The 26,425-nt window shown below is 40.1% G+C and overlaps 1 protein-coding gene and 1 pseudogene across 2 annotated transcripts in view; one reads left to right on the forward strand and one right to left on the reverse strand.

The window, feature by feature from the left end:
• UBR1 (ubiquitin protein ligase E3 component n-recognin 1) overlaps positions 1-26,425 on the reverse strand; it is a 160,371-nt gene that overhangs the window by 67,948 nt on the left and 65,998 nt on the right. For both annotated transcript variants that reach the window (XM_060261180.1, XM_060261179.1), the window contains exons 17-19: positions 23,733-23,843; positions 7,148-7,213; positions 6,927-7,028 (exon numbers count right to left, since the gene is read on the reverse strand). In XM_060261180.1, coding sequence (XP_060117163.1) covers positions 6,927-7,028; positions 7,148-7,213; positions 23,733-23,843 — 279 coding nt within the window. The remainder of the gene's footprint in view (positions 1-6,926; positions 7,029-7,147; positions 7,214-23,732; positions 23,844-26,425) is intronic.
• Positions 2,087-3,501, forward strand: LOC132589853 (acyl-protein thioesterase 1-like; annotated as a pseudogene).

The following is a 26,425-nucleotide window of genomic DNA, read 5'->3' on the forward strand; positions in this document are numbered from 1 at the left end:
AGAACAGCTACTCAGAAGAAACCAATCCAATTCTTGGGAGAATATAGTAATGCAAAAAAAAAAAAAAAAAATTCAAGATTAAGGTTAACTGATTCAACTCTGAATTTTACATTGTGAACACAACTGTAAAAATCAAGATTGAACTTGCATGACAAACTTAGGTCTGTCAGCTACAGTATGGATCCTTTTTTATGCATGTAAGAGTCGCATGCAAGAAGTCTTAGCCATTCTAGTGCTACTATGTTTGAGCAATACAGTACATTTGCAGACACCACAGGCTGGAACAGAAGAGCTCAAACTTCAGCATTCAAGGATTACCACTTTGACTAAACAGGTTTTTGCAGAGCCTCAAGCCACCCCCCTTCTCCCTTGGTTGCACACTCACCAGAATTCACCTTTTCAAATAAGGTGTTACAAAACAGGTCCCAAACATGTCATCAAACAGTACAATAGGACGTTATCACATACATTTTAGAATCAAGAAAAATATTTTTATCTGAACATGGCATACAAATTAAGGTTTCAGAGGGAAGCTGGTTCTGTAGGGTCATGCGATGAGTTAGGGTAGTTGCAGGGGGCACTAAAATATTTTTAGCAGGAAACCCACCTATCCCCTAGTCTAGTTCTGGATACCTCACAATGGCAGCATGTATCGATCTGTGGGTTAACTGGAGACTACTGAGCACATCAGACTTCCCTCTCACACCATCAAACACACCTTTGAAAAAGGCCGAAGAAACAGTTACTGGTCTGCTGCTAGCCATTCCTGCAGTATTCTGTCCATGCTTTGCTAAAACACAGTAGTAACCCTTCCCATCCTTAATACCAAGGAAAATTTAGATTTAACACAAGAACAGAAAGGCATATTTTACAGTGAGGGGGGAAATTGGACCAGAACCATCATGTTGAAATTAAATCAAAAGAATATCTGGCTAAACATTAGGAAGAATTTCCTGATAGTTAGAACAGTTCCTCAGTGGAACAGGATTCCTATGGAGGGGGTGGGCTCCTCCTTGGAAGTTTCTAAACAGAGGCTAGATGGCCATCTGACAGCACTGCTGATTCTGTGAATTTAGGAAGGTCAGGAGAAGGAGGGCAGGAAGGGTTGCATCAGTGCTTAGTTCTCATGGCTCTTTCTTACATGCCCAGGGAATTCTGTTCACCACTTTGGGGTCAGGCAGTAATTTTTCTCCAGGCCAGTTTCCCCAGGGATCCTGTAGGAGGTTTTTGCCATCTCGGGCATGGAGCAGGTGTCCCTGTGTGTGTGGGGGGGGGGGGAGGGAGGTATTTGTGAATTTCCTGCATTGTGCAGGGGGTTGGACTAGATGACCTTGGAGGTCCCTTCCAACACTATGATTCTATGTAAAATGGAAATGATTAAGACCAGCTTTATACAAATGTAATTTACTGAGAGACAAAGGTATGGAGATAGTTTCTTGAAAGAATAAAGTGTTAGAGCAGAGAGTAAGTGCCAGATTACTTTGGACTTCAAAAAATGCTACTTTTCCCACAGATTGCCTAACTTTTAAAGACTATATGAGAGCCTTTAAAAACTACAGAACTCTATCTGCCCTTGCAGCTTCCAAATAACTCTGAAAGACTGTATATGAGAACCATCAACGAGTGTGTACAACACTAGATCACCATACTGAAGAGCACACTTCCACTTGAAGCAACATGAGACACAAGATTCCTAAACTTAAGGAACGTAATCCTCTCTGACTCAACATCAGTTATATAGCTTTCTTCCTCTGCTCCTCCCCCTCCCTCTCCCTCTGAGTGCCCTAATTGATCCCTGCTGGCTTTCTCTCCAGACCACTAGGGTACAAAAGGGTCCAGCAGGTATGGTAAAAGGGCACAGGCCTAGCTCTGTCCATTACAGGCCATAACTCAAAAGAGTCATTCAAGTTCATATCAATTTCACCCCTTGATTAGAGGGAATTTGTACCAAAGATAGAAGAAACTTCTTTTCTGGTTAATTATGACTAGAGAAATGCCAGCTCAACAGGGGCAGGAAGGATTCTAGAAGAAGTCCTTCTTCCAATCCGTTCCCCACTTTGCCTGTTTCTCCACCCTCCCCAACCTTCCTCCGGCTCCCCCTCCCTCGCCAATTTCTCACTGGTCGCTGCGGAGAGTCCAGTGTATGTGCGGCAACAATATGTCGGCCCCACTCCCTGCTATCATCCCGGCCGCTAAGAAGGCCACCGCCATGGTCATATTTCTTCATGGATAAGGAGACACAGGGCATGGGTGGGCTGAAGCATTTGCTGGCATCAGAAGCCCACATGTAAAGTATATTTGTCCACATGCGCCGGTTATGCCAGTTTCACTAAACATGAACATGGCTATGCCGTCTTGGTTTGATATCATTGGACTCTCTCCAGATGTACAAGAAGATGAAGCTGGTAGCAGCAGAGAATGTGAAATTGCTTGTAGAGCAAGAAGTAAGAAATGGAATTCCCTCACACCGAATAATCCTGGGAGGATTTTCTCAGGGAGGAGCTCTAGCACTGTATACAGCTCTCACAACACAACAGAAACTAGCAGGTGTTTTAGCACTCAGTTGTTGGCTTCCATTGAGGACTACATTTTCACAACGTTCCGTTAATTGCGTCAACCAAGATATCCCCATTCTCCAGTGCCATGGTGACTGTGATCCTTTGGTTCCGCCGATGTTTGGATCTCTCACCTCTGAGAGGCTAAAGAACATGATAAATCCTGCCAACATAACTTTCAAGACTTATTCAGGCATGATGCATAGCCCATGTATTGAGGAAATGATGGATGCAAAGCAGTTTATTGATAAGCATCTACCTCCGGTTGATTGAAACTTCTTGAGAGGCCTTCTCTTTAAATGCACCAGCATCATCTGTACTAGATTGTTACTTTTCATGCAGCCAGTTATGAAACATATCTGTGTCTACAGTGTTAACTCTATTGTAAATGTACCAACAGCAGTGACTAGATAGCATAACTTTATGAGGAATAATGCTCTTTCCAAACTTCATTGGGCATGGTATAGATAAAAGGCAGGGAAAGCACATTTTGGAATATAATTAAGCATAATTTTCCATGCTTGATTGCTCCAAATTCAAAATTGTCCATTGATGATGGAAGATACCTGGTTTTAATTTATAGTTTAAATTAGGACAATATATATTCAAGACCTATTTTATTACTGCTTGTTAAATTAACATTCATATATCACACATACAGTACGTAAACCCAATAAGCATGCAGTAGTAGAATAAGTATTCTTAATGAGGATTAACTCAGAGCAAGTTTAATCAATATTATTGCATGTGTAACCAAAGACTTCCAGTCTTTACTTATCCCTTTGCAGCAATGTAATTCAGTGTCATTTCCTACTGTGTGCTGAGCTACTTAAAAGCAGTATATAATCTTTGGAGAGAAGAATCCCATGTAACTACCCTTAAGATGAAGTATAGTATTTGTGGAAAAAAACACAGGGAAAATTCAGCATGTCAAAATCCTCTATTGTAGGTTGGATCTCAGAGAAAATTTTCTCTAAAGGAAGGATGGGAACAGCTTTCATTGGTCCTGCCCCCCACCCTCAGACCTCCATTGCCCTTGCTATGCTGTTTCTAGGACCTCTGTCTGCAGGATCTTTTTGGGTCTCAAGGGAAGGGGGAATCAAGGAGGTCTTGTCCTGTTGACCAAATACCTTCCATTAGTAGAGATGGAAAGGGTAGAGATTTACTGAAGTATTTAAGCCTATTTGAATTCTTACTGTGTTGCAGCATTTCAATCTGCAAAGGTTTTCTGGTGAATTTCTTAGATCAATTACGATAAAGTTAGATATGTGTTTTTTGAATTATCAATTAACGAGCTATTTGTCCGATATTATTCTGAATTCCCCCACTCCAGCCCAAACAAAAACTAATGGCAAATGTCAGACACAATTATTCTGTCTCTTGTAACTTGCCAAAATGTATGCCACCTAATGAAGATAACTCAGATTTTTCCTGTGTTGCTCCTTCCCTTAGTGACTTGGATAAAGTGGACTTCAAATTTTTCCTGGTAATATGATATCTGAAACAATGTTGCAAGTTTGGTAATATGGATTTTGGATACATGTATGGCAAGGGAGGAGGCCATCCTGCTTTATAGGCCAGTACCCCGGTCACATTTTTCTGATCACCTTCGCATTATGCTGCTGTTACTTATCTAATTACCTTAGTGATGTTGCAGTTATTGTTCATGGAAGTTTATTTCTTTCTTTACATATTTTCTTGATACATATAATTTTATTTCCTATTCTTAAACATACAATGAATCACACTGGGGGCAGTTGCTAATTTTTAATTAGTAAGAGTAACAACTGGGACTATGATGCTTCCCTTTATCTTGCTCCCAAATTGGCATTTTTAACTATGCTATGGGCTTTGCCCTGCTCTGTGAATCACATTCCTTTAATTTTGCCTAGGGTCTGTGTAGCCTCCCAAATTGAGGCCATTTTGACATATTAGTGGAAGCAATTGACTCCTGTTCTGTACTGCTTCAGATATGAGACTCAAATTTCTGCTCTCCTATATGTAATTTTTTTCATTGCTGCGCGCGCACGCACACACAATGAGTCTGTCAATGGTTTGATCTAGCAATCTTAGCATGCTGCCTTCTTAAGTATGACATGAGATGGGGTGAATGGAGGACAAGTGAAACATACAACTTCTCTACTTGCAGTGGTACAGTCCAGGAACTGTTTGACTTTATGAACCTGCTGTGTATGTATAAATGGCTGTTATTTAGATGCAGTAATTTTTTTCAAAATCAAAGCCTTCTCCATTCACAATATTTGGACATCTGCAGGGGCTGGGATACACTTGAACATGAAACCAATGTGATTTTCCTCAGTACTTATCCTGTTTGCTGATGAATGACTTTTTATATAAGTATTGGTTTCTAAAGGAGCAAGGCAATCTTATATTACATATTTAGTCATCTTCTACTGTTATGTGGAAAACTTTCTTGAGCAATTGACATACTTAAAAGTATTTTTGGAATATTCATTTATCAATGGTGATTCTTAAATTAGTCCTGCAAACAGATGATCTGCTTTATCAACCTAAAGAATACAAAACTACTGAAACCAAAATAATAGTAATTTACCCCCACAAGAGAAGAGATATCAATGTATTCTATATTTTGCCTAAAATTTCAAATATGTCTATCAAAATATGATACTCAGTATTAATGTTCTTTGGGTGAATAACTGCCAAGCTGATGATAGTTTTATCATAGCCCAAATGCTATTGCAGTCTAGGCAAAGCTACTGGCGTCACTGGGAGTTTTATGCATGATAGGATGTAGCCTTTAGCTTTTCTTTCAAAGTATTGCATAATGTTAATACAGTGGATTCTTGAAGGAGTACATTACTGTAACTTGCATTTTAGATCAGTTAATTAAATGTTTGCCTTAATGAAGTGTGCTGTACTTCATTAAACTACAAAATGCATCTTTTTATAAATAGGTGCTATTGAAAAATAAAATGAATATAGTTTTAAGGATGTATTGAATAGGATATGGATGAAGCCATATGTGTACGCCGGGATATTTTATAAACATCTTTAATTTGGCTTTCCTTTATCCTAAGGTGTAGAAATACACAGTTAATATAAAAATCAAGATGATACTTTAAAGTTTATGGTAGCAAATGTGTTGTTGCAATCGCTTTCTTGTAGTTCAGTTGTAAATCTTTTATGTTATTTATTCTAAATTCTAAAATTCTGATTCTAGAAGAAAATTCAGAGCTGCTCACAGAAATAGGGGGTGGGGGGGACCCCAAATAAGCATGACACAAAACCTGAATTTCAGGTATTCAACTGAAAACAGTTATTGGGAATGGAGTTTGTCCCTACATTGAAATCTTCCGCACTGGAAAGCAGACTGAGCCAATTCACTTTAATGCCAGAAGTAACTGAGGATTACATTAGAGCTGTACTCAGAGTTCATAGGGCTGAATTATTGAATACCAGCAATTAATTAGCACTTTTCCTTGGATAGTGCTCTGGAAACTTGGTGACTTTGGGTGACTGAAACTGTATGAATTCCTGTTCTTCAAAAGAGAGAAAACCTAGTTCCATATCCCTCTCTCCAAGGTGTACAGCGCCCACTCCCATTCCTAGAAAATGGAGAGGGTTCCATTTTCAAGTTAGCTAGATTGCTGTGAACCCCCTGAAGTACCATTCACAGAAGCTCAGGAGTTACTGGATCCCTGTTTGAGAAACACTGGTCTAGAAAGACACTGGCTCCTTAGAAGCTATTACATAATTTCTGCATCATTTAATACGTCATCCTAACTCTTATGCTTTGCTTCATTTTTTCATATGGTTTTAATTTATGCAATCCTAATTTTATTACATGGGTTACTGGATGTTCCATCCTATTAACTGCATTGATTGACACTGTGTCTTGAGTCTCAATGAGAAAGGAAGACTATAAGTAACATAAATAGTATATAATGTAATGATCTATAGCTTCATGAACAACCCTGAAGGAGCTACAGGCTTACTTGATCTCTTCTTCTGTTGTACATGATGAAGCAATTAAGCTGCTTCTGCAGCAGATCACAGTTTGCTATTATACCCAGACAGACAGACAGACAGTAATCTGCTGAAAAAATTGGACTAATTAGTTCACTGTATGAGAGGGGAAGAAGAAGACTGGAGCAAGTAAGAGTCAAGTTCAAGCCACATTCACGCAGAAACTTGTGGTCTGCTGTTTTTTGTCTCAACCAAACCTTTAAGATTAATAACAATCTGATGCAAAAAAGCCTAGCATCCTGATTCTTCAATAAAATGCTGTGTTTACATTTAAGCAAAATACTGTTTCTGCATCACTGCAGATATAATCACAAAGTCTATACATGATTCATCTGTGAAAATTAATAGCATAGGTTTGGTTACCTGATCTTTTGTTGGCATGATGTTCTTAAAGGCATCAAGTAGTTCATATCGTTGGAGTACCAGCAACAGAAAACTGTTTGGATCCATATATGCTGCACCAACCTAACAGATACACCCACATAAAACACAAAATTAATAATAATTATTATAATAATAACAATAATAAAAATCATCACCAAAAACTGTTTCTATATGGGTAAAGAGGTTCAAAAGAATTTCACCTGAAGCAGGACTATATCCTTATCAAACATTTCTTCTCTGCATTTAACATCTTGATAATAAAACATCTGAAAATAAAAATATATTTAAAGTTAATAAATTAAGAACATAAGAGAAGCCATGTTGGATCAGGCCAATGGCCCGTCTAGTCCAACACTCTGTGTCACACAATGGCCAAAAATTTATATATATATATATATATATATATATATATATATATATATATATATATATATATATATATATATATATATATACATACACACACACACACACACACACTGTGGCTAATAGCCACTGATGGACCTCTGCTCCATATTTTTATCTAAACCCCTCTTGAAGGTGGCCATGCTTGTGGCCGCCACCACCTCCTGTGGCAGTGAATTCCACATGTTAATCACCCTTTGGGTGAAGAAGTACTTCCTTTTATCAGTTTTAACCTGTCTGCTCAGCAATTTCATTGAATGCCCACGAGTTCTTGTATTGTGAGAAAGGGAGAAAAGTACCTCTTTCTCTACTTTCTCCATCCCATGCATTATCTTGTAAACCTCTATCATGTCACCCCGCAGTCGACGTTTCTCCAAGCTAAAGAGTCCCAAGCCTTTCAACCTTTCTTCATAGGGAAAGTGTTCCAGCCCTTTAATCATTCTAGTTGCCCTTTTCTGGACTTTCTCCAATGCTATATCCTTTTTGAGGTGCGGCGACCAGAACTGCACACAGTACTCCAAATGAGACCGCACCATCGATTTATACAGGGGTGTTATGATACTGGCTGATTTGTTTTCAGTTCCCTTCCTAATAATTCCCAGCATGGCGTTGGCCTTTTTTATTGCAAACGCACACTATCTTGACGTTTTCAGTGAGTTATCTACCACGACCCCAAGATCTTTCTCTTGGTCAGTCTCTGCCAGTTCACAACCCGTCAACTTGCATTTGTAGCTGGGATTCTTAGCCCCAATGTGCATTACTTTGCACTTGGCCACAATGAACTGCATCTGCCACGTTGACGCCCACTCACCCAGCCTCAACAGGTCCCTTTGGAGTTCCTCCCACTCCTCTCTGGTTCTCACTACCCTGAACAATTTAGTGTCATCCGCAAACTTGGCCACTTCACTGCTCACTCCCAACTCTAAATCATTTATGAACAAGTTAAAGAGCATGGGACCCAGTACTGAGCCCTGCAGCACCCCACTGCTTACCGTCCTCCACTGTGAAGACTGCCCATTTATATTCACTCTCTGCTTCCTATTACTCAGCCAGTTTTTGATCCACAAGAGGACCTGTCCTTTTACTCCATGACTCTCAAGCTTTCTAAGGAGCCTTTGATGAGGAACTTTATCAAAAGCTTTCTGGAAGTCAAGGTAAACCACATCTATCGGGTCTCCTTTGTCCACATGTTTGTTCACCCCCTCAAAGAAATGCAACAGGTTAGTGAGGCAAGATCTTCCCTTACAGAACCCATGCTGAGTCTTCCTCAATAACCCGTGTTCATCAATGTGCCCACTCATTCTGTCCTTGATAATGCTTTCTACCAACTTTCCTGGTATTGAAGTCAGACTGACTGGCCTGTAATTTCCCAGATCTCCTCTGGAACCCTTTTTAAAGATGGGGGTGACATTTGCTACCTTCCAGTCCTCAGGAACAGAGGCAGATTTCAATTAAAGATTACATATTTTTGTCAGAAGATCCACAAGTTCAACTTTGAGTTCTTTCAGAACTCTCGGATGTATGCCATCCGGACCCGGTGACTTATTAGTTTTTAATTCTTCTAACAGTTGTAGGACCTCCTCTTTTGTCACCTCAATCTGACTCAGGTCTTTCAACACCCCTTCCAAAATTAGCGGTTCTGGGGCGGGCAAAAAGTTCTCATCTTCCACAGTGAAGACGGAGGCAAAAAATGCATTCAGCTTCTCAGCCATTTCCCTATCCTCCTTCAGTAATCCTTTTACCCCATGGTCATCCAAGGGCCCCACTACCTCCCTGGCTGGTTTCCTACTTCTAATATATTTGAAGAAATTTTTATTGTTGGTCTTTATGTTTTTTGCAATATGCTCCTCATGGTCCCTTTTTGCCTGCCTGATCACAGTCTTGCATTTGATTTGCCACAGCCTGTGTTCCCTTTTACTAATCTCACTTGGACTGGTTTTCCACCGCTTAAAGGAGTCCTTCTTACCTTTTACAGCTTCCATTACTTTGTTTGTTAACCATGCAGGCCTTTTCTTATGCCTGTTTGTGCCTTTCCTAACTTGTGGTATATATTTTATCTGAGCTTCTAGGATTATAGTTTTAAATAGCCTCCAAGCTTCCCCAAGGGTTTTGACCGTATTTACCTTTCCTTTCAGTTTCCTCCTCACATGCCTCCTCATCTCAGAGAATTTACCCCTTTTAAAGTTAAACATGGTTGTGGCGGTCTTTTTATACAAACGGTGAAATCAATAACATTATGGTCATTGCTCCCAAGTGGCACAATCACTTTTACATCTCTCACCAAGTCTTGGGCATTACTTAGGACCAAATCCAGGATCGCCCCACCCCTGGTAGGTTCTGAGACCATCTGCTCCATAGCACAGTCATTGAGAGCATCAAGAAACTCAATCTCTTTCTCTCGACCAGAACACATATTGACACCATCAATCTGCGGGTAGTTAAAATCACCTATTACAGTTTTTACGTTTAGCCGCTATCTTTAAGCCTTCCATCATATTATAATCGTCCTCTTTCTTTTGATTTGGTGGGCGATAACAAACTCCCATAGTTAAATTTCCTTTTGGGCCCTCTATTTCAACCCAAAGCATTTCTAAAAGGGAATCTAATTCTCTGACCTCAGTCTTACTGGATTGTATATCCTCTCTGACATACAGAGCCACCCCACCTCGAACCCTTCCCTCCCTATCCTTTCGATATAACTTATATCCAGGAATCACCTTGTTCCACTGATTCTCCTCATTCCACCAAGTTTCTGAAATTCCCACAATGTCTATGTTTTCTCCCAACACTAAGCATTCCAATTCACCAATTTTACTTTGAACACTTCTAGCATTTGCATACAAACATCTATAATTTCCCAGGCAAGCTAGGCCCGCCACCTTCCTCCTGCCGCCTCAAGACTCTGGCAGACAGTCCATACTGCTTGTTACCATCACAGTGGACAACTCTGATACGTTACCCAGTAGAAAAATAGCAGCCAACCCTTCATCTCTTTGAGTCGAGTCCTCCCAAACCAGAGACATTTCATCTCCTGTCAGCTTTTCCCCAAGATTTAGTTTAAAAACTGCTCTGCCACCTTTTTGATTTTAAGCGCAAGCAGCCTGGTTCCATCCGGGGACAAGTGGAGACCATCTCTTTTGTACAGCTCCTACTTTTTCCAGAAAGCATCCCAGTGCCTAACAAACTTAAACCCTTCCTCCTTACACCATCGTCTCATCCACAAAATTGAGACTTCTAATTTGTGCCTGTCTCTCCTGCCCTGCACGTGGAACAGGTAGGACTTCCGAGAAGACTACCTTGGAAGTCCTGGCCTTAAGTCTCCTGCCTAGCAGCCTAAATTTTTCCTCCAGGACCTCACGACTGCATTTCCCCACATCGTTGGTGCCAACATGCACCATGACCACAGGCTCTTCCCCAGCACTGTCTATCAGCCTATCTACTACACGCGTAATGTCCGCTACCTTCGCACCAGGCAGCCAAGTCACCATACGGTCAGTACACGGTTTCACCACCCAGCTGTCTACTTGCCTAAGGATCGAATCACCAACTACCAACCCCCCCCTCCCTCTGCCCAGGGATGGTTCCTTGGCGCAAAAGGATTCCTGCTCACCAACCGAAGAAGAGGTCCCTTCTGAGGGCGCATTCCCCTTATCCTCAGCACAGTGCCCTGTTCCCTCTCGACCCTCATGCTCTCTGGCAGCAATGGGGCTGCTACGTTCAGAGCGGGGCTCATCTAATACACCCCCGAGAGTCTTCCCCAAGTGCCTAACTGACCGTCTCTGCTTCCCCAGGGCAGTCACCTCGGCCTCAAGGGTACGAACTCTTTCCCTGAGGACCAGGAGCTCCTTGCATCGAGCACACACCCAAGACTTCTGTCCTTTGGGCAGATAGTCGTACATGTGACACTCAGTGCAAAACACTGGAAAGCCCCCACCCCCCTGCTGCCTTTCTATCTTCATGATATATATATATATATATTTTAAAAAATATACAGTCCTCTTTAAATGCTGTTTGTTTAAGTGGCTCCCCTTCTAGAGGGTCAACTTACTTTATTGGAAGAACAAGGAAATCAGGGATCTGGGTTCCTGGTCCTTAGAGAGCCCCTAGGCAAAGAGCCACAGGTCAAGAGCCCTTTAGCTCTTTGGCAAGGTGCAGCTTAAAATGCAAAGAGGGTGGAGCAGAGGCACCCCTAAGCCATCAGCAGCAATCACTCTCAATCTCTTTCACCTTTAGCCCACTCAACCAAACAAAGAGCAGTTCCCCAGCTATCACAACTCAGAATTTTAGGCAGTCCCACAAACCTCAGAATGAAGTCTTTCAGAACTCAAATTCTCAGCAACTTCTCCAGCTGTCTCAGCTATGAGAGCTGCTCTGCTATGAGAGCTGCTCTTAAGTTTAGTACACAGACCAGCTCCTTATATTTTAGGAATGGGGGTCTATATGTTTAATTTCCATACACATATACATCCAAAAAACCTCTCTCTATAAAAAAAAGTTATACTTTTGTTTCAAATGATCTCAAAAACCGTGTACATTTAAGAGACCAAGCACTAGAATATAAAACATGCAGCCCGGGGGCCAAATCAGGCCACTGAAGGGCTCCTATCAGGCTCCCAAGCATCTGACTCTTGTCTGCTTCCTTCTCCCTCTCTCTTGCTTCCTCCTGCATCTCAGCTTGCTTTGCAAGGCTTGCTCAATCACACAGAAGCTACAGAGAAAAACCTTGATTTTCTCCATTAATTGAGGCTCCTCCCCCTCCTGGTCCCCTGGGGAGGGAGGGAAAGAGCCAGAGCTTCCTTTGACCAGTTCCCTAGATCCCATGGGAGATCTTAATGTTTTAAGCACGTTTTATTTTTAAGTTTGTTTTTTTCAAAAAAAAACCCCTTTAGTCATGTTTGTCTGTTTTCCTTTAAAAGTTTATCTATCTGCTACCTAATCTAAAGTAGGTACACACATGGCCCGGCCTAACACAGCCCAGCCCGACGAAGTCTCATTTATGTCAAATCTGGCCTTCATAACAAATGAGCTCAAAACCTGTCTGTTTAATTCCTAGTTACATGCTAAAAATGCTATGATGCCCCTGTCCACTTCCCTCCCTCAGAAGCAAGATTTTCCTTCCATTTTTTTTCCTTTTTGTGACTAAGCTACTCTAGTCATCTGTTTTCTTCTTTCCTGAAGAATTCTGTCTGTTCCACCCTGTCACAGTATAATATTTTGCCTGTCTATTCAGCTCAGGAAACCTGAGGGTACAAGAAGTTTTTATGTTCCAAATTAGCAAAATATTTTATTCAACAGAGAGGGGAAAGGTCAGATGAAATCAGGGGTTGGAATTTCAGAGGTAAAACAAGTACATGCACACAAAGATGTGTCCAGTGCATCCTCTCCCTTTGCCATGGAATAAAAAAACCTTGCTTGCGAGAAGCCTGGGTACCTGGGAGATGCCAGTAACTCCATGATTGGGCATACAAATCTGTGTGTGATTTGTCAAAAAACTATTAATTTAAGATCCTTTCTCCCAGGTCCAGGTCCCTTCTGCTTAGCCAGTCTGCTTTCTGATTGACTGTGCCCTTGAGGTGTTTTGCATTTAGGCCAGTGAGATTTCTCTCTGCCCACTTTAGAAGAAGAATGGACTTCTTGAACAGTGGCATCAATCTGATGCATCCCTGTCAATTGATATGTGCCATTGTCATCATACGGTCTGTGTGAACTAGCACATATTTGTTCTTTAGTTGCTGTTGGAAAACTGACAGTCCCAACTTCAGTGATTGAAATTCTATCCAGTTTATGCTGTGGGCTTGCTTCCACAGCCTGCCATTTTCCTTGGGTCACTAGGCTCTGGCAATGTACATCCCAGCTCCTCATGCTAGCACCTGTTGTCATCACCAGATGAAGTGACTGCAGGAAGCTTGTTCCCTTGGAAAGGCTGGTCAGAATCATCCACCACTTTCAAGACCTCTTCAGACTCCCAGACAACAGAATCTGTTTGTGTCTGTGTTTCATAATATTGTTTTAGAACCAGAGTCCACTGAAGACCTCTGGAATGCAAATAGGCCCAAGGTACTAGGTCTGTTGTCGAAACCTTTCTTTCTGATCTCCTTCACTAGGTCCATGATTTTTTGTTTTTTGTCCTGTGGTAGAAAAACTTGGCCAGTTGAGTATGGATTCTGGCTCCTAGGCATATTATATCTATCTGTATTTATCAAGAATCCGTGGGCCTGAAGAAAATTTATTGTTTGTTTGGTGTCCCTGGTGTCAGTAGTAGCATCCTTGGCTCTTATAAGAATATTGTCCAGGTATTGGTAGGCATTAATTCCCATCTGATACAGCTTGGCTACAAGGGTGATCATAACTTTTGTGCTAACCCTTGGGGAAGACAAAAGGCCAAAAGGTAACACCTTGTATTGGAAATGTTTGTCCTGATAGGCAAACCAAAGATACTGTCTGAATGCTGGATGGATTGGGATGTGCAAGTAGGTTTCTCTGAGATCTAATGGCATTAAAAAATTGAAACATTTGTAAAATATGATGCAGATACATCTAGAATTTGCATTTCTTGACCCAGCTGTTTAAACTTTTGAAATTTAGAATTGCTCTCCAGTCCCCGGAACTTTGAGAAACCATGAATGGAACAGAATAACTCCCCTTGAAACATTGTGTCTGAGGAACTTCTATTGTAGCCCCTATCTGAGATAGGTGAAGCATTGCCTGCTGAAGCAAATGTCTTCTTTGTGATGTTCTGGGAACTGTTGAGAGAGTGAACTGTTGAGAGAGTGAACTGTTGAGAGAAACAGAATATTTTGTAACCTTCTCTTATTATGGATAGGCTCATAGATCTGTTGTCGAGGTTTGCCACATGTCTGTGAAGAACTGGAGTTTCCCACCTATCATACAACCAGGCTGTGATCTTTTTTCTCAAAGCATTTTCGTCTTGTCTGAAGGCAAGTGGGGAATCTCTGTTGAGTTCTGTTTCTGTAATCACTGGATTGAAAGCTTCTAAATCTTTAGATTCCCTTCCCTATAAGGGCGTACTGTAGTCACAAAAGGAGTTACAGAGTTTTGTTCAACATCCTTCCCTTTAGGACTGGAAGTAGATGGCATAACCTTTTTCTTTGTGGTTTTCACTAAGACCTTGTCCACAGCATCGCCAGACAGAAGCATGCCAGAAAGCCTCTCTGTTGACAGGTTACTCTTACAAAGGGCCCATAGATCTGCTATCAAGGTTTGCCACATTTTTTAATTTTTCAGCCAGACATTTCTTCCAATTATATTAGCTGCTTCTACTGTATTGCAAAATTGAATAGCACCCTGAGATGCATCAGAGGCTGATTCAGCTGCTTTTTAAATTTTCAATAATCATCTTTTTAGATCCAGTCTCAGGACCCTATAGGAGATTGTCAGTCCATACCACAATGGCACTGATGAAGTCTGTCAGCACTACAGATGCTCTGATGGCTAAACATGAAGCCTCCTCTGCCTTTTTTAGTGCCATCTAATTCTTCCAATGAGTCCTTTAAGGTGTTCTCCCCATACTTGGACAGTACCACGCCCAAATGTAGAGCCACAACTATGGTGTCTACTAGAGGAATCTGAAATCTTCCATGGTTTCCTCAGGAAGTACATAGAACTTTTGACTTCTGGGGTTGGAAAATGCCGAGCTGAATTGCTTCTCAGAAGGGGAGCAGGCTGGGGCTTCTGTTCAGGGTACTGGATGGCAATTTAATGCCTACTGCCTACTTTTCTCAGTCAGAGATCAGTCTAAGATATGCACAGGAAACTTTGAGGAGATTTACCTTGGCTAAAAGGGAGTCCCAGGGGGGGCTCCTTTGAAGGGTTCTCCGGAGACGAGTTGCATATTCATCATCTGCAGAAGTTTACAGAGTAATTTATTTGACATAAGCTCTACAGGATCCTAACCTTCTTTGAGACTGCTAAACATCTAAAGCTATACAAGACCGGTGTTGGATCTGGATAACTGCAGAAAAAGGTACTGATGACTATCTTCATTCTGGAACTATTTAAAGTTAAACAAAATAAAATCAGAAGGTGGAAAATAGAAATTCAGAAAGTTTGGAAGAAGAAGGGGAGAAGGGGCAAAATTTGAACTTTGTAAATTTAAAGGACAGTGCTAAAAAGTGGAAAGGAATTTATTGTTTTGTCTACTTGCGGTTTTGGTGAAAAAGCCCCATTGTCACAAATTTGTAGCTCTCACAGTCAACACAGGAAATACGTCAAACATCGCGAGATCTTTTTACTAGTGAAAACGGGATTTGGTGGCAAGAAAAGCAGGAAATGTCGGATGGAAAAGGGAAATCATTGAAGCAGCTAGCCTACTCTAGGACTATACTATCATAGAAAAACATCGGCGGCCATTGCTAGGAGGTCAAAATTTAAACAAAGTTTTTAAAGTGTTTGGGACATTAAAAATTGGTGAAGCTGACAGAGGTGACAATTATAAGGTAAATACTATTGGACATTATCATTGATAATTATTTTAGAAGCCTTTTGAAGGAAATTTTTTTTAAAGGAAAGCAGAAAGTCGCGACCACCATTTTGGAAGAAATAAAAACTTTAAAAAATAATATCTGAGCCCAGGAGGCTCTGAGGACGGCGAAATTAGGCTTATTGAAAAGGGCAAGCCTTACTCTATCAAACCTGATAGTTTAAATTTAATTTGGAGAGGTCAAAATGTTCTGTGTTTTTTTAAATGTCAGAACATAAGTTAACCCGTGCAAAGACTGCTTCAATGGAGAAAATGCAAGAGCAATTAGAAGCAATGGAAGCAAGGATGATGAAAGAAGTGAGAGACATGATAACTGCTTCTAAAAAAGAAATTAGAAAAGACATTGAAGAACTAAGGAAAGATATAGATCTCAGAAATGAGACTGTGGTAACATCAAAGAAAGTGCAAGAGGTGGAAAAGAGAGTGAAAGTACATGATTCCACCTTGCTAAAAATGCAAGAAAAGGTGGCAATTCATGACTGCAAATTGATGAAAACCCAGATACGTCTGATAGGAATACCTGAGGATGAAGAGACTGATTTGAAAGGTTATATAATAAGAATTGCAGAATTTTTGGAGGAAGATCCTGAAGGAACTAGAAGCATGTATGACTATATGTATAGAGTGAACTCACTGTATGCCAAGAAAAATAATCAACCAAGAGATGTGGTTATAAGATACATGACAAAAGAAATGGTGGGAAAAATCTCGAATAAAAATTTTGAAGACATTGATAGTGGGAGGCAGCAGAGTAAGAATCATGAAAGAATTGGCAAGACAAGTGATAAATGACAGAAAAGCATCCAAAAAATTGACAGAAAAACAACGTGACAATGAAATGAGGTATAGATGGATAATATCTGAAGGGCTGAGCTTTCAGCTGCAAAGAAAAAGGATTACAATTACAAGCACACAGGAACTGCGTAGATTTTATGAAGAACATGAAGAATTTGCAGCATGATGGATTACAAATTATTATCTTGGAATGTAAATGGACTAAATTCACCACAAAAAAGAAAGGCAACGTTTCATTGGATTAAAAAGCAAAATTGTAATATAATTTGTCTACAAGAAGTGCATATCAAACAAAAGGATTACAAATTTTTATGGAATAAACAACTGGGACTAGAATTTTATTCATTAGCTTAACAGAAGAAAAGGGGAGTGATTTTTTATATTAAACAAGAATTGGAGCTGAAATTAGTGTTTAAAGATAAAGATGGAAGATTTGTAGCGGTAGAAATGATATTAAATGCAAAAAAAATGTTGTTATTGGGACTGTATGCACCAAGTGGTGCAAAGGATGCTTTTTTAAAAGACATTATACAACGATTTGATGAACTGACTTATGACTAAGTTTTGATAATGGGGGACTTTAATGGAACAATTAAGAACACACTGGATAGGTCTGGGGGTAAAAAAAATAATAAAGAAGGAAAATTACCAAAGTCTTTTTTTGAATTGGTCAAACAAGAAAATTTGGAGGACATATGGAGGAAATGTAATCCTGAAGTGCGGGACTATACCTTTTTTCAGCAAGACATAAAACATTTCCCAGAATTGACATGTTGTGGGGCACTAAAGACTTAGGCCTTATAGCAAAGAAAATAGAGATTTTACCTAAAATTGGGGCTGACCATAACCCAATAATGTGGATTACAAAACTGTCTAAGAAACTGAGAAGATGAAGATTGAATGAAGATTTACTATAGAATAAAGAAATAGTGACATCTCTAGAAAATGAAACTAAAGCTTTCTTCCAAATAAACGATAAAGAAGATATAGAATTTCAGATGGTCTGGGATGCTTATAAAGCAATAATGAGAGGAATATTGATTACATTGAATAACAAAGATAAGAGGGCAAAAGAAAAACAGATGCTGGACATTCAAAATGAAATAAAGAAAAAAGAAGGGGAACTGAGAAAAAGGCCAGGGCACAATTTTTGAACCCTATTAACGGTCATCCGCCTAAACTTGCAGGCCAAGCGGTCCCCTTATTACTTTATGCTGATGACACTACCATCCTCTCTTGTACAAGAGTGGGCCTGCAAAGGTATTTGAATGCCTTTTATGACTACTGTAATTGTAATTCACTTTCTATCAACTATGCCAAATCTAAAGTAATTGTCTTTTCAAATTGCTGGCGCCCACAGAGATGGTTTATTGGCAACTCAACAATTGAGCAAACAAATTTTTTTAAATACTTGGGGATCACTTTTAATCACAAATTAAGCTGGGTTTCACATCGTAACAACACCGTCAACTTGGCTAAATGTTCAGCTGCTCAAATTGAACAGTTTTTCTTTGCAAGGGGCAACCAATTAGTTCCAGCAGCTATTAAAGTGTTCAAAGCCAAAACGCTTGCCCAAACTCTCTATGGTATCCCTATATGGATCTCAGCTTTTACCAGGAAAGTGGAGGGCATTCAAGCCTCATTCTTTAGACAAATTCTTGGTTTGCCAAAATGTGTGTCCTACTTTGCTCTCTGCTCTGAAGTGGGTCAGTCTTTGGTGGATTCAAAAGCCTGGATTGCAGTATTTAAATTCTGGCTCAAAATTCACTTTAGAACAGATCCCAACAGCCTTCTTGATTGTATGAAAAGACACCTATATATTCCATCCTGGACAGCGGTGCTTCTGTCCAAACTCAACCAACTGGGGTTATAGATGATTTTTCTACCTCTGATGAGTCATATATCTTCAGATGTATTAAATTGAGACTGTGGGAATCGGAGGAAACGAAATTATGGCCAACTGACCCTTATATTTGCTCTCCAGCTTCCTTAGGTCTCTATGCTTTCTGTGGCAAAATGCCCAATTATCTATCAGACTTAACCACTCCAAGTCATCGCAGGGCATTTATGTTGGCTAGACTAAATGCATTTCCCTCCAAAGTTTTACAAGGGAAATATCAGCGAGTCCCTTTAGCCGACAGACTTTGCTCCTGTGGAGCAAATACTCCTGACTCAATCCAGCATATATTGCTTGACTGTTCTTTTTACCATAACCTCCGCAAAGATTTATTTGGCAAGCTTTCTTTTCCCCCAGATTTGTCTATTCTACCACCCTGTTATTATTTATTGAGTGATACTGAGGGGGTGGTTAGTGAGGCTGTGGCAAAATTTCTGGCTGACATCCTTAAATTTAATTCTGACCATATTTGAATGCATCTGTAAGCTTGGTTTCATTTTGATTTTATCTCCAATGTTTAAATTTTTATATTCTGTGTATTTTTATCTGAATCTATTATGCCATTAAAGATTTGGTATGGTATGGTGATGGCCAGGAGAAAATAAAATTATAAGGGAGATTACAATATTACAAATGCAAATGAGACATTTGTTAAATAAAGAACTGGAATGGAATCTGAAAAGATTGCAGCAGAAATCTTTTGAGGGAGCAAACAAACCCAGAAAATATTTGGCCTGGCAACTGAAGAAAAAGAGAGAAAGTAAAATTATTAATAAAATTGTGGTGGATGGAAGAGAGGTGGTAGATCAAGAAGGAATAAAAAGAGAATTATTTAAGTATTATGCCAAGTTATTTAAAGGTGTTAAAATAAGGAAAGGAAAGATGGAAGAGTACTTACAAAAGATAAAAATAGCACCCTTAGCAGTAAATATGTAAAAAGTTTTGAACGATCCAATTGAAAAAATAGAAATTGAAGCAGCAATTAATGCAATGGAAAATGGAAAAGCACCTGGGCTAGATGGATATACAGCTAAATTTTTAAAATTTTTCAAAGAGGAGTTAATCCCGAAACTTCAGAAATTGATGAATATGATAAGAACAAAAGTAAAAATACCAAATACGTGGAAGGAAGCTGTTATTTTGTTGATTCCAAAGGAAGATAGAGATGTTACGAACGTAAAAAATTATAGACCAATTTCATTATTAAATAATGACTATAAAATATATCCAAGAATCTTGGCAGAACGGTTTAAACAATATTTGACAAATTTTATAAAGGAAGATCAAGCGGGGTTTCTTCCCAAAAGGCAAATAACAGACAATATCAGAACTGTTGTAAATATTGCAGAATATTATGAAAGACATCCAGAAAAGGAAGTAGCATTATTCTTTGCGGACGCAGAGAAAGCATTTGACAATTTAAATTGGGATTTTATGTTTGCAGTAATGGAGAAAATGGAGCTGGGAGAAAGCTTTATAAGAATGATAAAAGCAATATATACTAAACAACGTGCAAGGCTATGTATAAATGCTGATCTTACAGAAGACATGATAATTAGTAAAGGCACAAGACAAGGTTGTCCACTTTCCCCATTGTTGTTTATAATGACTTGTGAAATATTACTGATGCAAATTCAAGAAGATAAAGAAATAGAAGGATTAAAAATAAAAGGATTTACTTATAAATACAGAGCATTTGCAGATGATATAATGTTTATAAATGAAAACCCCATACAAGCCACACCTTTGTTGTTAGCCAAAATACAAGAATATGGGGAGTTGGCGGGACTTTGTATTAATAAAGAAAAATCAAAACTTCTATGTAAAAATATGCAAATAAATAAGCAACAAGAATTGCAGAGACTAACGGGCTGTGAAGTTACCTCCAAGGTAAAATATTTGGGTGTAGAGATAACAGTGAAGAATATTGATTCGTTCAAAAATAATTATGAGAAACTATGGCGTAAAATTGATGAAGATATGTTAAAGTGGAATAAACTTAATTTGTCACTGTTGAGTAGAATAGCCGCAATTAAAATGAATATTCTACCAAGAATAATGTATTTGTTTCAAACTATTCTGATTGTGAAAGACAGTAAACAATTTAATAGATGGCAAAGAAAAATTTCAGAGTTTGTGTGGGCGGGGAAGAAACCAAGAATTAAAATGAAAATTTTAACAGATGCAAAAGAGAGAGGCGGATTTCAATTACCAGATTTAAAATTATATCATGAAGTGGTTTGCTTAGTATGGATAAAAGAATGGATAATGTTGTTAAACAAAAAACTCTTAGCGTTGGAAGGTCATGGACGCTTTTATGTATTATGGGAAAAAAAGATAGACGGCTTTTTCTCTCACTATTATATAAGAAACAGCTTGCTAAATACATGGATGAAATATAAGAAATATGGAGATGAGAGAAAACCGTTATAGATAGTGCCAGCCAAAGTGATAAAAATAACAGCTGAGACGGGTGAAGAAAAGTGGTTGTCATATAATCAACTATTAAAAATACAAAGTGGTAAAATAGAATTGAAAACTGCTGAAGAGCTGAATAATAAATATGATTGGTTTCAAATGCAACAAATAAAGAGCTTGGTGGAGAATGACATTAAAACTGAAGGAATAAGAAAAGAGCAAAAAGAAATGGAAAAAGTTCTGCTTGGAGACAACGAAAAATTAATTTCAAAATTATATAAATTACTTTTAAAATGGTCTACGGAAGATGAAGTAGTGAAATCTCAAATGATTAAGTGGGCAATTAATGTAAATAAAGAAATACAGATGGAAACTTGGGAATACTTGTGGAAGAATTCTATGAAGCTTTCGATGTGTCATAATATTAAAGAGAACTGTTTTAAAATGATGTATAGACGGTATATGACTCCTAAGAAATTGGCAAAGATGAATAATAAGATGCCAGACAGATGCTGGAAATGTAAAACATGAAGTTTCTTTCTACCATATGTGGTGGACTTGTGAAAGAGCAAAAAAGTATTGGCAGATGATTCAACAAGAAATTTCTAGGATCTTGGGATATGAATTTAAGAAAGTTGCAGAGACTTTTCTGTTGGGATTACAAATGGAAAAATTTCCGAAAGAAGATAGAACTATAATTTGGTACTTGCTTTCAGCTGCTAGGACATTATATGTGCAGTTGTGAAGCAAGAAAAAATACCAGAGAAATGGGGTTGGATTGTAAAAGTTATGACATGGAGTGAAATGGACAAATTAACAAGAACTTTAAGAGACTATGATTTAGAAGTTTTTAAGATGGCGTGAAAAAAGTTCAGAAGATATGTAGAAAAAGAGTGGAAAATAAAAGGACATTGGACAATTTTTGATAATGATTAAGTCTTTGAAAAAAGAAGAATATTAATTTTTGTTTTTATTAGTTAAGGGTACCTTTAAACATTAGTACTTTAAGTAAATAACACTGGCGGGGGTCAAGTAACGGAGGGAGGGGTGGGTAGAAAGTAATTTATGGGATAGATAAAAGAAGTTATTAATGATGCAAGAAATATAATTTGTTACCATATGTTACCAAATAAAATTGTTTTAACCAAAAAAGGAAGTACATAGAACTTTTTTGCTATCAAAGTGAGGGAATTGCTGCCACCTGGTAGTGCCCATTCGGCCTTCATTACATCATCAAACAAGTCAGGAAAGGGTGAGATTGTGAGGACCTTAATTGGTCTTTTGACGTCTCTACTATCTAAATTGGCTGCAACTGAGGACCTAGGTCAAGAATGTCAAACATGTGGCCCTATGGGGTCCTCCGCGCATGCAGAATGTTTGTGGGGAGTCTGCAGCCGATGAAACAGAAAATGCTGCAGGTAATGGGGGGACAATGGCTCAGCGGTAGAGCATCTGCTTGGGAAGCAGAAGGTCCCAGGTTCAATCCCTGGCATCTCCAAAAAAGGGTCCAGGCAAATAGGTGTGAAAAACCTCAGCTTGAGACCCTGGAGAGCCACTGCCAGTCTGAGAAGACAATACTGACTTTGATGGACCAAGGGTCTGATTCAATATAAGGCAGCTTCATATGTTCATATGTTAAGAAGCCTTCTTATGCCTGGATCTTTTGCTCTCTAATCCTGTCATTTTCTCCTAATCCTATCAGCTTCTCTGTCACGCTCTCTGATCTGTTTAATGTTCTCTAATCCTGTCATCTTCTGTGTAAGATTTGCTTGTGCCCAAGAGGGAATATGGAACCTTGGTGGAGGAATAGGACTTGACTCCCAAAAGGGACTCCCTATGAGGGTGGCATAGGTCAGGGTGATCTAAAGGCCTGCAGCATCCAGTCTGGGCCCAAACTGAAAAAGGCAGGAAGAAATGGCAGTTGCCATTTTTGAGGCCACCTGAATTTTCTGCTGCCAAATGGGGAGGATGGGGGGGGGGCTTGCTATGGCCCATGGAGGATAGCTTAGCCCACTTTCCCAATGCCCTGTGCTTCTATCTGCATCTGGCCAGCAGGATTAATCCCTGTCCCAGGGATTTGGTACCTCTCCTCTAAAGTCATCCACACTGTTTCCCACTCCTACTGAGGTTGCTATGTCAGACGATGATGAGCACTAACACTGAGGTTCACTGGGCTGGCTGGCGCTGCTTTTCAAGCTGTGGAAGACTCCTCCAGTACTAATATAGGAAGGAGACAGCATGAAGCCTCAAGCTTTCTCATCCTCATGGCTTTCTGAGTCACATTCAGGAGGTTCTCCAAACCTTGAATCCTACTGGGGCTGATATCTGTGCAAGCTTTCTCCCCCACACCCCACAGCTTCTGATTGTTTCTCCTGTTCCCCCTCCCTCTCCAATTCAGTTCACCACTTCCTACCATTTCCTAAGAATTGGTGGCAGTTTGCTAAATTCTTCCCCTCCTGTTCCTTTCTGTTTTTGTATTGTGTGTGTTACACTAGAAGCAATTGCTCTGAATTGTAAATTGCCCGAACATGGTAGCAAAAAACTGGAAAAGAAATATGATAAGAAAGATTTCTGTTGGGGATTTACATGCCACCAATTCATAGATTGATGCTGCACTTTGAGCAAATACAAGCACATTTACAATGAGTGCTATGATGTAGGGTCTATGTGCTCCAGTTATATCTTTGTAGAAAGTGTACTGGCAGCTTGATCTTAATAGAAAATGGAACACAAATGGAAAAATGTATTTATGATACTACTTGGAACATACCTGGCTAATCAAAGATAATCCATTCCTTCTCCACATTTCTGCAGCAACCTGAGCAACCAATGCTAGACAACGTAAAGGATATTCTACTAGAAGCTGCACTTGGAATTTATCCTAAAAATAGAAAAACATTAAATATGAAGAAAACTGACATTCTGAACACATTTCTAAAAACATTTCTAAAAACAGAAAAACATTAAGTATGAAGAAAACTGACATTCTGAACACAACTTTCAGTCAGTAAACAATAGAAAGTGAGGCTGTCAATTATAATATAGTTCCAGAGATAGTCTGAATTATGCAACTGCAACCTTAATCTCCCCTCCCTTGATCTGAACCCTTCAGGAGAAAATAGTCGCATTCCAAACAAGCCCAACTGCAGGGCAATGCTGCTCGTCATTCTGAGCCAGCCGTGAAGAGTGGGGTGGGGGTGTACTAATGTGAGAAGAGGAGGGGCAGAGAAAGGCAAGCGGGCCATTTTCACCGTCGCTGAGCCCAACAAAGGTCCTGCCACCCCCAGAGACGGCTGTGCGGGGCCGAGTGGGCTGGCCGGGAACGGGTGGCTACAGGAGGTTCCTCCTGAGGGCACCTGGGTGGGTCCGTGGTATGCCAAACTCCCCCCACAGCGCAGTCAGCACTTGGTGTGGCTAGGCTCTTCCCCTGTGTTGCCACTAGCAGGGCTTCCAGTCAGCTCCTGGGCAGCACGAGGGGAGGAGCGCTAAAGGCACAGGAGGGGAGCCCATCTTGCGATGGCAGCAGACACGGGGAGGCAGTCAGCAGCGGGCATGGGGAGATGGGGCGCCTCCCGGCGTCCTAGGCCAAGTGGTGTCCCAGGCAGCCGCCTACTTGGCCTTCTCCCATGCGCTGGACCTGGTCTGACCTGTCAGAGGGAAGGTACTGGAGCAGATTTTAAAGGGATCAATTTATGACACCTAAAGGGAAGGACAGGATACAAATCTAATGAAACAAACAAACTTGGTAATCTGGGGGAGACAGCACAGATTTTTCCCCAACAGGTCCTCCCATACCAACCTCATTTCCTTCTTTGATCGAGTGACACGCTTACTATTGTTGGTGTTGTTTACCTGGATTTCAATAAAGCTTTTGACAGGGTTCCCCATGATGCTCTAATAGGTAAACTAGAGGACTGTGGACTGGACTCTAAGATAGATGGATAGGGAACTGGTTATTGAACCGCACTCAAATAATAGTTGTCAATGGCATCTCATTGAGGGAGGTGTCCAGTGGGGTGTCACAGGGCTCAGTTTTGGGCCTGGTACTTTTCAATATTTTTATCAATGATCTGGATGAGCGTGTGGAGGGGCTACTCATTAAATTTGCAGATGACACCAAATTGGGAGGAGCAGCGAATACACCAGAAGATACAATTAGAATTCAACGAGATCTGAACATGCTGGAAAAGTGAGTGGAAGTGAACAATATGCAATTTAACAAGGATAAGTGCTGAGTCCTACATATTGATAACAAAAATAAACACACATAGTGGATGGGGGATACACTTCTGGGTAGCAGTGTGTGTGAACAAGTTTTTGGGGTACAGGTGGACCATAAGTTAAATATGAGCAGCAAGTGTGATGCAGTGACAAAAAAAGTGAATGCCATCCTGGGGTCTATTAACAGAGGCATAACATCCAGAACACAATATGTTATAGATCCGTTGTACACCACATTGGTCAGGCCACACCTGGAGTACTATGTGTGGTTCTGGAGACCTCACGTCAAAAAGGATGTAGACAGAATGGAGTGGGTGCAGAGGAGAGTGACAAGGATGATCAGGGGCCTAGAGACCAAGCCCTATGAGAAAAGGCTGAGGGACTTGGGAACGTTCAATCTGGAGAAGAAGAAGTTGAAGGGGGACATGACTGCTCCCTATAAATATTGGAAGGGCAGGGTGCTGTTCCTGTTAGCAGCAGAGGAGAGCACTCATAATAATGGGTTTAAATTAAGGGTGGAAAAGTATCAACTGGATAACAGGAAAAACTTTTTTTGCAGAAAGAGTTGTTCAACAGTGGGGAATGAGATGGAAACTCAGGTGGCCTCAAACATGGCAACACCACCATGTCTACCCACCTTTTTCAATTTGGGCCTAGACTGAATGCTGCAGGGTCAGGAAAGAAATGGTCTAGCTGGACCTCTCTTGTGGCTCAGAGGATTCTCTTGTGCCCTCCAACAAGTGTGGTGAGTGAATGTGTTTTTCCCAGACAGGTGACACTATTGACTCACACTGCTCATGTCTGCTCCCCTGGAAAACTGAGCAATTTGGTCTTCCTGAAAGTCAACTTGGCAGGGCTTTTTTTGAGCAGGAACACAAATCTGGCTGACTGGGTGTCATGGGTGTGGCCTAATATGCAAATGAGTTCCTGCTGGGCTTTATCTACCAAAAAAGTCCTACAACTTGCCATTCTTCAACTTCCCAGCCCTGGACATTGTGAATAAGCTTGTGCCTGTATCATCTCAATCTGTATCAGGGAGATAGGAAAAAACATTCTTCCCCAAACTTAAACTCCAGAGGAAGAAGGAAACAGAAAACTTATCCAACTTGATTAGTATTATATAAAATCAACATTCCATATTGTGTTCTAAAAAACCCCCTTAACTGAATAGAACAGGGAGATGTTGGTGAGGCTCAGCATTTGTTGACACAATTCTATACATAAAATAATTAAGTACAGTTC

This window comes from Heteronotia binoei, chromosome 21 (assembly GCF_032191835.1).
Source record: "Heteronotia binoei isolate CCM8104 ecotype False Entrance Well chromosome 21, APGP_CSIRO_Hbin_v1, whole genome shotgun sequence".
NCBI lineage: Eukaryota > Metazoa > Chordata > Lepidosauria > Squamata > Gekkonidae > Heteronotia > Heteronotia binoei.